Source organism: Cinclus cinclus, chromosome 8, assembly GCF_963662255.1.
Source record: "Cinclus cinclus chromosome 8, bCinCin1.1, whole genome shotgun sequence".
Classification (NCBI taxonomy): Eukaryota; Metazoa; Chordata; class Aves; order Passeriformes; family Cinclidae; genus Cinclus; species Cinclus cinclus.
The window spans coordinates 21164822-21179095 of record NC_085053.1 but is presented as its reverse complement, the minus strand read 5'-3'; the positions used below and the strand labels follow the sequence as shown (position 1 = coordinate 21179095).

General features: G+C 43.9%; 1 protein-coding gene across 4 annotated transcripts in view; it reads right to left on the bottom strand.

The window, feature by feature from the left end:
• The window catches only part of RNF220 (ring finger protein 220), a 211820-nt gene that overhangs the window by 19905 nt on the left and 177641 nt on the right, over nt 1–14274 (bottom strand). For all 4 annotated transcript variants that reach the window (XM_062497111.1, XM_062497112.1, XM_062497113.1 and 1 more), the window contains 4 exons: nt 9166–9262; nt 8042–8128; nt 6758–6813; nt 4925–5003 (listed from right to left, as the gene is read on the bottom strand). In XM_062497111.1, coding sequence (XP_062353095.1) covers nt 4925–5003; nt 6758–6813; nt 8042–8128; nt 9166–9262 — 319 coding nt within the window. The remainder of the gene's footprint in view (nt 1–4924; nt 5004–6757; nt 6814–8041; nt 8129–9165; nt 9263–14274) is intronic.

Below are 14274 nucleotides of genomic sequence, written 5' to 3'. Positions count from 1 at the left end.
CCTTAACCACTGGCCAGTGAAGAACTGAGCACTGATAAAATTTCAGTTTGCACAGTGGTTATAATGCTTGAGACCATTATTAGCACATGCAACTTCTCTCCAACAGTTAAAAGAAGGTGCAAAATAAAGAAACACAGCTAAGCAGTCTGCTCTTCACTGTCACATCGCAGAGGAAGAAGTAATGCCAAAGCCTCACTTCATAAAGAAATGAAGCCTTTATCTCCATACCCTTTCAACACTGAACACCAGTATACAGTACAAACACAGTGTTACATACTACTGAATTACTGAAAAGGAGTAAAACCTAATAAAGATAAAAATCTAGACACAAGCAGCATAGCCCAGCAGCTCTTCCTCAGCCTTTGACAATTCACACTTCAGTTCACAGTCCTGAATCCTCTCCCAAGTTCACGTGGGCTGCTCTAGTACTGGACCCACCAGCAGCATCATGCTCATGGCTTAGCAGAGCACAAAGGGTTAGTTCATTTATGACTCGAGTTATTTTTTTAATTCTGTCTTTGGTATGAGATATTCTTGTCTCCCATCAAAGCCTATTAATGGTGTGACACTGTGGAGAAGGGCTGGGTAGTGCTTATCCTACGGTGTGAATTCTCAACAGCTTCTGTTTTCCTCTGACATACCAGCCTAAGCGTGGCTCCTTCCCTTTCAGGCCTCTGCTAATCCCCTGCCTTCACACTCTGCTCCTGCCTGGACATGTCTGCTTGGCTGTAGGGTCTCCCCAACAGACACTGCTACCTCTCTGACTGCTCTCACACGCTTGTCTCTTTGCACAAGGACCCCAATCTAAACTTTGTTTAATTTTAATTGATGCTCCTCCCTGTACTGCTGTGCCAGAGCCCCTCCAGAGCCAACGTTTCAAAACAGCTGGATTGGAAAGAGGTGAGGTGGGGGGGAAGGGGAATAAAGAGGAGACAGGAAAAATAAAACAAATACAATTGCTTTTTGTCTCTAAACCCCTCTTTTTAACCCAACAAGCATCACATCCAATGAAGCATGATAAGCATGAAGTGTTATATAAAGAAGATAATTATAAAGGGATTTAATGCTTGGCAGGCTTGTATTGCAAGGTTCAGAGCAGAGGTAGCATACTCACTTAAACAGCCTTGTGTCCGGGTTTGCTATTATGCGGGTAGTGTGGCTGGGGCCAAGTGGAATCAGAAACAAGATTTGTTTTACAAAAAAAAAAAAAAAAGAAAAAAAAAAGAAAAAGAAAAAAAACCACAGCCCCCTTCCCAATGAGGATGGCAGTTTCAGTCCCACCTCCTTCCACTTCTGTCCCATCCCTGATTAATGATGTTGTCTGCCTGATTTATGACCCACCCCAACAGATTAGAGTTTCCCTCTTCAACCTCCCCCCCTTTCACCCCTCCCAGAAGGCACAGCCACACTCCGCTGGAAATATTAGAGAATTATTAAATAAACATTCATACGTCATGTCTCTTCCCATACTGAGCTCATCGTAGTCAATGCTCAGCGGCCGGGCCCTGTTTGCTTTGGGGCTGACACCAAACAGCTGGAGTGATTCATGGAGAGGCTGGCTACAATGCTCTGTGCCATATATCATGCTCGCAGCGCTCCCTGCCCCGGCGGAGATAAACTGATCAACCACAACGGGCTGGAATGAATTTATGACAACACAAAATTGAGGAAAACAAATGGGAGGTGACCCAGTGGGCCACTAACCCAGACTCTCTCGCTGGCCTGCAATCTAGTCTGGTAGCAGAAAGCAAAATTGAACATTGGCACTCTGAATTAAGATGCTGGCTTTTAACCCCAGGGAACCTCAGTTTCAAAATGGCACCAGACCCTCACAAGGCAGGGAGAAAGACTTTTTGTGGGGAAGGTGCTTTTTGCAGTTCTCTAAGCAGCACTTCTGCTGAGAGTCCAATGTCAGTGGAGGGTGCCTGGGCAATTAGGGACCCGCTGCTCTCTGAGCAAAGCTGTACCTCAAGCTGAGGTAAAGGAGCATTGCACCGACTGAGCTTTGCCTGAGCAGTGGCTGGGGTCTTCAGCACATGGGCAGGGCTCAGATGGTGTGATGCTCCTTCATCCCTCCCCAGGAGCCTTCAGCATCCCAGCGTCTCTTCCAGACACCTCACACTAGCAAGATTAGAAAAGCTCAGCACTGAGACACCTCACAGTGATGGGAAGGAGAGTTGGGACCAGCACCATGTCTCCCACTACCCCTGGCTGCCACCTGTAGTTCAACACTACACAGATGAGGCCAACTTGTCCAAGTTACTGATCATCTGGCACAGCACAAAGAGCAGAGCAACAAATAGACTTACCCCAAACCCCATCTAGCTCTTCTACATGCAAGAAACTCTCCCACAAAACCCCATGTTTAGATTAATTTAAACCTGCTCAAGTGAAGAAAGTCAGCTGCGTGCCAAAAGAACTGCTCACAGTACTGTACTAATGGATTTAAAACCAAACAATAACACACCACTCTCTTTGCCTGGACGTATTTTTGGAAGAGGGGAAGAAGGAATGGAACGTCATTCTTGTGAGAGAAGGATCAATAAGCAGATCACTGCTAACTCTATTAGCCACTGCTCTAAACAGAGAGCATGGCTGACACAGGTGCTAAGCCATGTGCTTCTGGACGATTTAAAAAATGCTAATCAGATGCTACACAAGGTTTAACATGCCAATCAATAATGCTCAGATTTAAAGGCAAAAATTTAAGTTACAAACAATGGAATAAAGTGATGCTGCCAAAAACTTCCTGTAAGCACCACCCAAAACAAGAAAAATGAAACCAATTTAGCTCCAGATTAAGAAACAGGAACTAGAGATGAATCAATTTAGCCTGTTGGGCTAGGTCGCCATATATCATGGCTCAGCAGTGGAGTGGGAAGCAGCCAGACAGTGAGAAACCCTTCCCCCTCCTTTTCTGTAGGCTTCTAGCTCTGATCCCTGTTATCAATTAATTTAACAGAACCCCTCTACACAGACAAGCACACAGAGCATTCAGACTCCTTAAATGGCAGGACAGAAACTATTTATCACACACGAATCTCAAAGGAAAGGAGAGGAAAAAAAAGGCAGCTAGGAATTCTCCACCTGAAATCCCATCTTGTTTTTGAACCTTGGTGAAATAAAGTACCTTAAACAAAAAGGTCCCTCCGCTATTTTCAAAAATTAACATTACTGGAAAGACTGAACAAGACATTTAAGGAAATTCCTGTAATTTCTTTTAGGTTTTACTGACTTTTAGCAGAACGAAGCTTTAGCAGGTTATTGCAGAGCAAGGTGTGTGTGCACAGACACACACACACACTCTCTGCACTTCACAGCAGCGTTAGCACGAGAGTTGTTTGGAAAGGATTCTGGGACCCTTCAAAAGGTGCTAGCTAAAGCCTCTTTGATCAGATTATTAAAGCTATGTCAATTTTATCACTTGAGCTCAAGTGTTCTGGAAAATGTCAAATCCTTTCAGCTCCTACAGTTTAAAGATTTTCAATAGGAGTGGATCTGGGAGGATGGAGGGCTGCTGGGCAGACAGGCAGGAGGCCCAAAGGGAAGCCAAGCAGCAGCTGAGACAGAGGCTGATAGATTAGGGCAGAAGGGATGAGTCCTTGGCACCAAGACAGCATACAATGGTTGGCTCACTCTAAGGACAAAGCTGGTTCTGCACTGACCTGCAGCCTCCCAGACTCAGTGGTCCTTGGCCAAAGTCTGCTGACCAAGAAGCACCAAATGGCAGACAAGGCAACATTTGGGACATGCTAACAAAAGGGCTTGTAGAAACCAAAGTGCCGAGACAGGAAAGCACTGTAAAAGTTCCCTCTACAGCAGGGAGTTTCCACAGTTAATTCTGGCTGTGAACATATGCTCTGCCAGGCTGCCTGAAATGTCAGAGACCCAAAAATGTGCCAGGGACACAACCTCTCATGTCAGGATCAGGGGCAGGAGGAGAACAAACTACATTAGAAAAATGACAATTTTCTGTAAAGTCAGCTTAATGCTACACCACTAGATTTTTCCCCATCCCAAACTATCCACGGACGTTGCTCCAAAATGTAGTATTTAAAACCTACCATTACATCACTGCTTCCACCTCATTCAAGTTGTTTGGTCTCTCACTTGATCTTGGGGCAATGTTTTATATCAGGCAATAATCAGCTTAAAACACTGTCCCATCCCAGCTAATGCAGTCCATAGCAGCAGCGAACAACCTGCAGTTTTAGTTTTTCAAATCTGCCCAAGCAGTAAGTCACCCCAGCAGCATGTGGAATAAGGTTTAGAATAGAGGTTGTTACTCAAACGAATAGTGCAGATAAACCCATTTATTTCTATTTCGAACTAGACTGCAGCACATTCAGTGAGCAGAAAGGGACAGAATGTCCAGCAGTCCCTCCACTACTGTATATTCAAACACTGGGACTTAAACATCCCTGAAAGGGCTGCAGGTAAAAAACTCAGAAACAGAGACATTATTTCTGTTAGGAACCATCCAAAGGCTCAATATAGATCTTAAGGAAAAGGAAATTCCCTCTGTGAGACTTCTTCCAAGTAACACTACTGCTAGGGGGAGATTCCCTTTTGTTGAGAGATGAAAGGTGGAACATACAGAAAGAAACCATGGATATCTTGATTTACATAATTTAAAAGAAGGCAATTTGCAGTGGAGAAGCCCTTTGGAAGCTGTGCCCAATTCCATGTCATTGAGTGCTTGCTCTCACAGACACCTGGTGGAGAACTCCCCACAAGCCCTCTGTGAACACAGCAGTGGTGAGTGCACCAAGTTCAGGTTTTGTGTTGCAGCACAACTTCCCTTCTCAGTAATAAAAGCTTCAAATATGCCTACCTTCAGATTACCACTGCTGCTGGGAGCACCAGGTGGGACACTATGGTTCTTTAAAACAAGAAAAAGGGAAGCTAACCACTTCACACTCACTTTTCAATGTCACTGTTTTTACAGGTCTTCTGCATGGTCTCCTGTTTACTGCATTCACCATTACTCGTTGAGGGCATTTCTGTTGAGGGAAGAACAGAAAAATGAGTAAGAAAACATTAGACCACTGCAATGAAATAATCTGAGCAAGTCACAGTTTTGGAGGACCCCAATGAGTCACTTTCCTGACAGTTCTTGGTAAGAGAGAGAGAAGTGATTGATACTAAGTGTCCCTGTCTGGGGTGGGGGGCGGCTCTCTGGACAGTATATTCTATAATTCAGGGCTCAAAATACAACCCCTGCTTCATCCTCATTTCATAGTGATTTACCCCCACTAATGTACCCATTGTTTAAGCCAGAATTGAATTCAGAAGGGTTGATGCAGCTGCCACACGGAAGTACTTCTTAGAAAGGTGAGCTCAGAACAAATCCACCCAGCCCAGACCCTGCTTTCAGCCTCTCCCATTTGCTGAGACCTCACTGACACAAGAAGAAAAATACATGCCAGGTAACTAGAATGACAGAACAGTCTGCTTATCATGGCTGCTCCCAGCACAGGAGAGGGTGTGAGACACCCGTTGGAGATGAGAAGAGGAATCAGCCCCAGGGCTGTAGGCTCATCATCATGGATTCAGGTAAAAGTTATGAAGAAAACGGCTCAAAGCAAATGTCATCTGGGCTGCCTCCTCATCACCTCTGTGGCTGTAGCTACTGAAGCTGATAATACCTACAAGCAAGTGCTTCTACATCACAGAAAATAAATGTGAGTGTCTATCCCACAGAAGAAAACGCCTGCAATAGATATCCTATGTTCTCTGTTTAACCATCATGCCCTTGGCAAAACTGGTTCTACTCCCTTCCCCCACTCCCGTTGGCAAGTAGTTATGTCTTGTAGGTACTTTCAAGGCTGGGAATCAAATGGCCAAAGCATGACAGGAACAGAACAGGGAACAAAATCATTGGGACATGTCTCTTCAGGTCGCTGAGCTTCAGTTTCCTTCCTAAGGGAGCTGGAGCAGCACTGCCCAACTCTGGAAATGGATTTGGCATCTACAGCTGGAAAGCGCCAGGTTTTATTATTCTCATATTTCCACTAAGTTGCTGCTTACACTTACAGCACTGCTGGCATTAAATAAAACCCCCAGCAGTCAAATGGGTATAACATTTCCCCCTCCCTTCTCAATCCCATGAGCTTTCAAGTAATGTATGCAAAGGTACATATTCACTTTAACTCATTTGCTCTGGAGTCTCAACTGTAGGTCATAAAATAGGACAGATCCTAGAGCTTCCACTCCAAAGGTGAAGGCTTCAGAGCAGTAGGTCTTTCTTGCCATACAAAGGCCAGCAAGGACAAGATCTACCCAAAAGATACAAGTCTTTAGCATACCCTCTCAAAGAAAGAAAGATAAGAAAGCAGTTAGAAAAAACCCAGTTACAGGTGCACCTGTGTAGTTTAAACACCCAGCAGCTGAACATCGCCATCACACTGTCAGGCTCTGTTGGCTCCCCCTGTAATATAGCAGTTTGCCTTTCAGTGACATGACATCAAGTCAATCCAAACCCTAACTCTCATCACCATACCAGTTAAGGTGGCATTTTTGGGAACTTCCCCAGCTGCCATTATTGACAATTAATTGTGCTGTAAAGTTTCAAAAATAGTGTGGTTTTATGTAAAGTTTCAAAAAGATAGTGTGGTTTTATGTGCATACATATCTGATGACACTCTGCAAGAGCATTAGTAGCTACCTCTCCTAAGTACTGGCAAGCAGAAGACATGGACTATCTACCTGCCCTCATGCAGTATATAAATTAACAATTTACAAATTCAACACTCACCATCACTGGCCCATTTAGAAAACTCCGGCGTTATTCGAGTACTTGGTGTGCCACCACTAAAATAGAAAAGGACAATATGCTAAACGTTGAATACAAAAAATTTTGGTGCTCAGGAAAAGCTACCCCTTCCACTGACCACTTCTCTCTTAATACTTCTATCTATCAGTCTAAGTTTCAAAATGTGAACAGATGGCCAGCCAAAAACCATGCTCATGCTTCATGGCATCAATGACACTACTGCATTTCTACAGAAACTTCACAGAATTTTGAAGTGCTTTTACAAGCAACACCACCTTTTAAGTTGTAGAGATGGGCAAACAAGTCCTGGAAATGTGCAAGAAGGACCTTGTCCAAACAGCAAATGAAGGGACTGGATCTCTTGGCCTCAGGTCCTCAATTCTCTCACCAAGCACTAAGTGTCCATAGCAACTGATAACCAAGTATCTTCCTGCTACAATACCAGAGTCCTAGATATGAAGGAGCTGCAGCGTGTTTTTGGACTAGCATGGTTAGAAAAGTATTGAATGGACCAATGGTTTGGATCCAGTGTGGCAAATGCCACTTTTCTACTGAGTGAAACCTAATTTTGAACTAGTGTTTGCGACAGGCTAAGCAGTAAGAAAACTTCATTTCACTGCTCTATCAATCACTTCAACCTTGACCCCACAGGATCACTCAGTGAAAGAGATAGAGGGGTAATTTAAGTCCTGTTTTATGCAGGGCAGAGGGCTTAGAAAGCAATCCTAGCTCCCTGTTAAGACTCATTTTATTTGCCTGGAATGCTTCCCTGAGTGCCCTGAATGCTGGCTGCCTACATTCTCCACATATGTATCTGGGCAGAGCACACATCCTACCCCAACCCAGAGCTAAATACAGAAGGATTAGTTTGCATGCCCCACAACGTGTAATCAGATGCAGTGAAGTCACATGTGGGGTGCCATCACACTGTATAGTGCTAAGAGGCCACATTTCATCATGAAACAATATGATGCACAAGGCCTTAGTCCAGCACAATCTCCTCATTGCTAGAATTCATCCTCTGTCCAGCACTGTTCAGGGCAAAGATGGCACTGGCTGGGCAGTGGAGCAGCTCAGAGAGGGAGAGTGTACTGAAGGGAGACTTTACTGAGGCTGCACAGGTAGAAATGGAGACCTACCTGTCAGACTGTGCTTCTTTTTAAATCTCTTGTTGTAACTCTTGCACTCAAGTGAACAGGTATTTTCCACAAACTGAGACTCCCCAAAAGTTATGAATGCAATAATATAGAAAGGCATGATACTTACTTTAAAACAGCACCTCGGAGCGCCTCTCTTTCTTTGGCTTCACCTGGCTCTTCTCCAGTGCAAGGGATGATGTCTGCCTCTGTGTACCTGAGCACAAAGGGTTAAGGAACATACAGCCCTGCTGCAGACAGTGGGAAGGTTTTTGAGATGGTTAGGACACTGTCTGGGATATAAAACAAATTTAATTCCAACTGGAAACACTTTAAAAAAAAAAAAGAGGGGTTAGTGTCCACAAAGGTGCCTGCTTTTAAATTCTGGATGAAAGTTTTGTTTTAGGTGGAAGAAACAGAAATATTTTGACAATAACATTGCCACAGCTTCTTGGAAAGGCAAAACCAGTTCCTGAACCTTTAAAAACCTAACCTGCAAAATTTCACAAATTCTGTTTGAAGTACAGAGTTCTTCTACCAGTGGAGGGTTGGAGATTCAATCCTAAAGGCTGGCACAGATTTCAATAATTCAATTGAATGAAACCTAATTCTACAGCTGTACATAGTCCCTCATCACATCAAAGGCAGTGCCTGTCTAATGCCCTCACAGGAATTCTTCCTTGATGCCTATTAAAACTGCTGTGGGGCAGGAGTCTGCTCAGAGGTCTCCTAGAGCTGTGCCCAAAGAGCCTGCTCCCTGATGGAGAAGTTCCCAAAATCTGCCTTTAATGATAGTTCTGCCCATGAATTTTCATGTCTAATGAAAGGAAAAAAAAAAATAAAAATCAAATCTCCCAGAGTGCAAGGTGAACAGCACTTACTGCACCTTGAAACCCCTTGAAAACAAAAGGGTGTCTTGTAGAAAATAAACTGATTTCCTACCTATGAAGCAGGAAAACCTATCCATATAGAACAAACCTGGATGGAGGCAACAGATTGTTTATGAAACAGAATAGAGAAACTCTAACTGATCCCTTGCAGTGTCTCCTATAGATTTCAACCAGGTTTGAAGTAGTGCTGTATCAACAGTAGGATCTCAAAGGGAGTAACGGGGAACCCCTCCTAGTTGAAATAACATGCTAACTGGAGAAGGCTGTGTCATTTCCAGTAGGGCTGGACACAGATTATCCACCATTTCCCAGGGCAGATGCATCTCTGGGTTCCCTCTGGGTAAGAGCCTCTCAAAAACGATACTGTGGTTTCCCGTATTCGAGTGTGTCGTCTCCATCCACATCCAGGTCAGCGTCGCTGTCTGGATTCTCCTTCCCGCTGCACATGATAAACCCAGAACCTGAAAGAAAATAAAACACACGGATGAGCATTTGAATTGGAAATGAAGTGTAGGAGATCTTCCAAGAAAGGTGCCACAGCACCAGTTTGCAGGCTGTCCTTTACTCGTAACAGCCTCATAAAAGGTGCCCTCTCCAAAGACTGCACAAGAACACTCATAGAAATGGTCTAACTTCCTAGATTTTATGCTCTAAATGCCCCCAACATTGAAAATGGAACATTCTTGACTTTTAGCTCTCCACATGAATTATTTTAGCATTGAAGTCACTGTAAGGGTCTCTCTCAAAAATAGAAAAAGCAATGAAGCTAAATAGGAAAGACTTATTTTTCACAGAAGTAGTTAAGGCAAAATCCACACTACTAGCAGGTAAGAGAAGGCCACAAGGACATTCTGAATTACTTAATTCAGACGCAGAGGGCAGGCAGAGGCTAAAATACAATTAGAACATTTTTTCCATTTTAAAATACATTTAGTCATGGCTTAGATTTTTAAAATCTAAATCATTTAAGAACAGCAAATCTGTTTCTACAAGAGGGAGGAAAACCTCCAGACTTCTGTCATTAACAGCTTCTTACAAGCACTTACATGAAAATATTGCAAAGCAACTCATCAAGAATTCTGCTCTTCCAGCACAGGTGAGTCAGGCACACATCCAGTCCCAGCTCCAGCAGGAAGCAATCACTTACAGTTCCACCTGAGGCTGAGTGTGCATCAAGTCCCACTTTGTAACAATTTATAAATTTACCTTGGTCCCAAGCACTTTGTAAACTGTAACCAGACTTCTTTTAATTGAATCTGCAGTAACACCTACAAAGATGAATCTTCACATGGTATTTTCTGCCCAGGTTTTATTAATAGAAGGGAAACTACAGAAGGCATATTTACTCTTTATGAGAACTAACACTGAATATACTTTCTCCTGTAAGACTGGATATTAAGCGAAGGCCTCCTGAACTCTAGGGTGTTGGTTGCAAGGTCCTCATTTGTGTTCAATTTTGCAGCAGATCTAAGCTGTTTGGGTACATTAGCTATGCAGATGTTCCTTCACCTAACACCCCTGTCCAGACAGCAGAGCTGGGCACCTGGCTCAGACAGAGGTACCTGCTGAAGCCTGAAGAATCTGGCACATCCAGAGGGCTGGTGACCTAGGTCTGTGGTAGACCAGGGAACGCATCCCAAACACAAAGCTTGAAAGAGTAAGGTAGGTGCTGCCTTGGCCTTGCACCAATGTCCCAAAAGGGCTACGTTCCTGTACTGTGATTGTGGTTCTAAATGCAGAATACAGGCTAAAATTATTGTAGAAGCACTGAATATTATATGCATGTCTGAAGAATGAAGACATTCCAAAGCACTAGGACAGCCTTTTCAGGCCTTCCTATGTCCAAGTCTGCTCATCCCACTGGGTTCTCACCAGCACACTTAACAGAAGCCCAGAACAGTGAACTATATTTCTAACAGTCTGCAGACAGCAGGGCAAAGCAAAGGTCTCATTTCCAAGGATACCATGCAGACATAGCTCTTTACTGTCGCTCTCTAGGAACGGATGCTCTCACTGATTCATTAAGCACCCAATAAAATTTGTTTATATGGATTTGGTATTTCTCTTCCCTGAATATCAAGAAGGTCCTTAACGAGTGACAACTATAGCATGACAATGATTTTAAGACTAACCTTTCCCTAGAAGCATAAACTACCTTTCGCTTAAAAGTAATTGCCAGTCTTAATTTTTAGCAGAGGTAACACAACTAGCACCAACAATGCAGCACCCATGTCTGTGCCAGGTACCGTGGCAGCCATGGCTGCAGGTCAACCCCATGGTGTCACTGGGGCAGCCCTTTTCCAGCAGACCCCTTTCAGAGTGTTTCACATACTGGCTGCACACTGCCAGCCAACACGTGCCACAAGCTGGCTCCTCTTGCTGGAATGGCTCGTTTAGCAAATCTTGACTCATTCAGTTCATCGCAATGTTTGGGAGAAGATTTAGAGGGGTAAGAGAGACCTGTCAAAGAAGCTGGATAGTCTTTCAAAGCTGCTTTAAAAGTCAAGAGTGGGTGATGGGGTGGTAATTTACAGCCATGGCATTTAACCTGCAGTAACACCATCTCCTGCACCTGGCATTACTTTAGCCCATCACTTCTCAAAGGCCATAAACTTTGGACACACAGGTCTTCATTTTTCTTGTAGCTGTGGGAGACACAAATCATGCAAAGCTGGAGCTGTGACTTGGCTAGTCCCAGGTGATCTGAACGTCAGCCAGACAATGAATACTAGGAGAAAGTGCCTTGGTGGGGGGGAGGTGGCCAAATGAGTGAACATAAGTGGGAGCAACCCCTGTGTTACTCTCTCTGCAAGCATGCCAAGCACACAGCAGACATGCACCTTTCCATCAATTTTGTTTCCAAGTGACTCAAGCCAACTGGTGGTTTATGGCTAGAGCTTAACATGAGAAGATCTGCTTACTGCAATACAGTTTACAAATATTAAGGCACCTTGACTTCAGAATCCTTGTGTCCTTGCTCTCAAGACCTTTGTATTTAAGAAAATCCCTTTTAAGTCTGGAAGGAAAATATTCCAGAGCTTTGGCTGAATCTAGCTCTATTGCCTAACTGCACTGCCAGCAGACTACTACAGTTCCTAAACAGGGAGTGTACAAGGGGAGAGTTTGGACATTATGTGTTATGATGGCAAATACACACTGGCTGATCTGAGTGAGCCTTTCACTCAGAGAGGACAGCACTGCAGAGAAGTTCATAGGTTAAAATGAGGGGCAAAGGAAAGGTAAATTTTATTTTCTGATCAAACAAGGACTCCGAGACTGACACCTAAAGGAAGGTGCAATCAGGTGATCCAACTCAGTTTTTCACATAAAATGGATTTTTTTTAATGTGACCAAGTGCAATCCATTGCAATACGGTAAAAACCAATGATTTAGAAACTGTATGCTAAACAAAGTAACCTCCATGAATCCAAAGAATACTCTGAAGATAAGTTGTGCTCTCAGTTTTAGGACTTCAGAAGCTGCTTTAAATAAAAAGGAAAAATGAAAGTGACAAAATATGTTTTAGAAGCAAATCAAAAGATCCAAAAATCCCTGTACTGCTCCTGCATACAACAAAACACTAAAATATGGGATGTGGCCCAGCATCACCTGGGCTACAAACAGCTTGCAACCAGCATCCTGTAATACCTTTTCATTCTGCAACAGGGATGGATTTTGAGGCCAGTTCCAGTGGGATTGGGTTTGGTGCCACAATTTCAACCTGACCCTCCTTGTTGAACTTCCTGGGGTTGCTTCCATGCACAAAGCCAGTGAAAACACCCATGCAGCTGTTCAAATATTTGACGTCTGAACTGCTTGACATTATTCATTCATCTCAGGCTCATTCAAACCAGATTTCTGGACAAGTGCTGTTATAAATGGATTAAGAAGACCACTGAATGCAAGAAAGGCCCAAAAGGATCACACCTGCTTCTCACTAACTCAGCCCAAATGTAAAGAAGGCTCACAACTTCCAGCTCCTGCTGGTGATGTACACTGCCATCCAGGAGAAAGGAAAACATGAAATGGAGTGCAGAGGACAAGAGCTTCCACAAGACCCCTACCAGCTCCACTGGGGTGATTTGCAATTCAATAGTGTGCACTGAGAACAGGGAAGGGTTCCTCCAGGGAGGCTCTGCTTCTGAAGGTCACACAGTAATTCACAGCCATCAGCAACACTGCCTAGAGTAGAGACCTCTAAAGCCAGTGTGTTATCCAGAGGTCAACGCTCAGAACCAGAACTTCATTCCCACGTGTTAACAAAGTGGAACCCAACAACTGAATGCAAACTTGTGAGTTTGACCTAGGAATTCATAAGAGATGTGATCTGTTGTTCACAGAAGCAGCTATGACTCTCAGGAGTCACCCAAGGCCTGACGAATGTAATTCCACATGTGAATTTGAAAATGCTGTTTTTAGATGAAAAAAAGAACAAACCCAGTGCAGACTCTTCTATTCCCTTCCTGTCCCTTGCTGAGAATTTTTTGCTCTTGCTTTACATTTGGTAGAAGGTAACCCCTTGTCATATCCTGCCAGCCTCAATACAATTAGCCTCATGATGCTAAAGCAGCACAATTCTCTGACAGTCTTAATCCCGGCTGCCTCCTTAAGGACCAGACAAACAGGAGTGAACAGGCAGGTCAGACGCTGGGGCCATTAGGCAGAGAAAAAACAAAGTTACAGCTCTGTCTCCAACCCCCATTGCTCTTATAGCCAGGTGCTCTGACATGCAATTCCAGCGCTGGTATTGAGTGGCACCTCTATAAACCCTGTGACAGTTTGGGAGACAAACTCACCCATCAATCAGAATGTACCTATCAACATCACTTACCTAGCACTGTGTACACAGCTTTCTTTGCTTGGGCTGATCTCAGAGCAGTCTGCCTGAGCATCAATTCTAGTTACTTTCTGAAAAATTTAGGTACTCTACACAAGCAACAGTGTTTCTGAAATACTGACTCAGAGGTCAGAAAAGCAGGAAAAATTCGCATGCCTCTTAAATGCTGCCACTTCAAGCACCTGCAGGCTACAGGAATCAGCTGAGCTGGAAGGTGAAAACACTTCCCCTTCTTTCCATGTACCTATTAATAAATCTGCAGATAAATCTCATCAGAAAACCTTTCCTCCCCCTTCCTGTAACTGATCATAGCACTTTTCTCTCTCTTAAGTTGTCCCGTATGCCTAAGAATCCTCTCTGACCTCTGCACTGCTTCTGAAATCTCACTTCCTTTGTGCAGTCCTCCTGATGAGTGGTCACCTGGTCAACTCCCCAGAGAATGGTGGCCCAGGTTAAGATATAAGCAGATTCACAGAACAGATTCACAGTCCCTCCTTTTCTCCATCTCACTTAGCAGCAGATGGACCAAGTGACAACATATGCTACTTCAGGTGCTGACAGCAGTGCTGTCTCCTGCATGGGCACACGAGAGTCACAGAGACTGGCAGTCTTAGGGACAGAATAGTAACACAACCA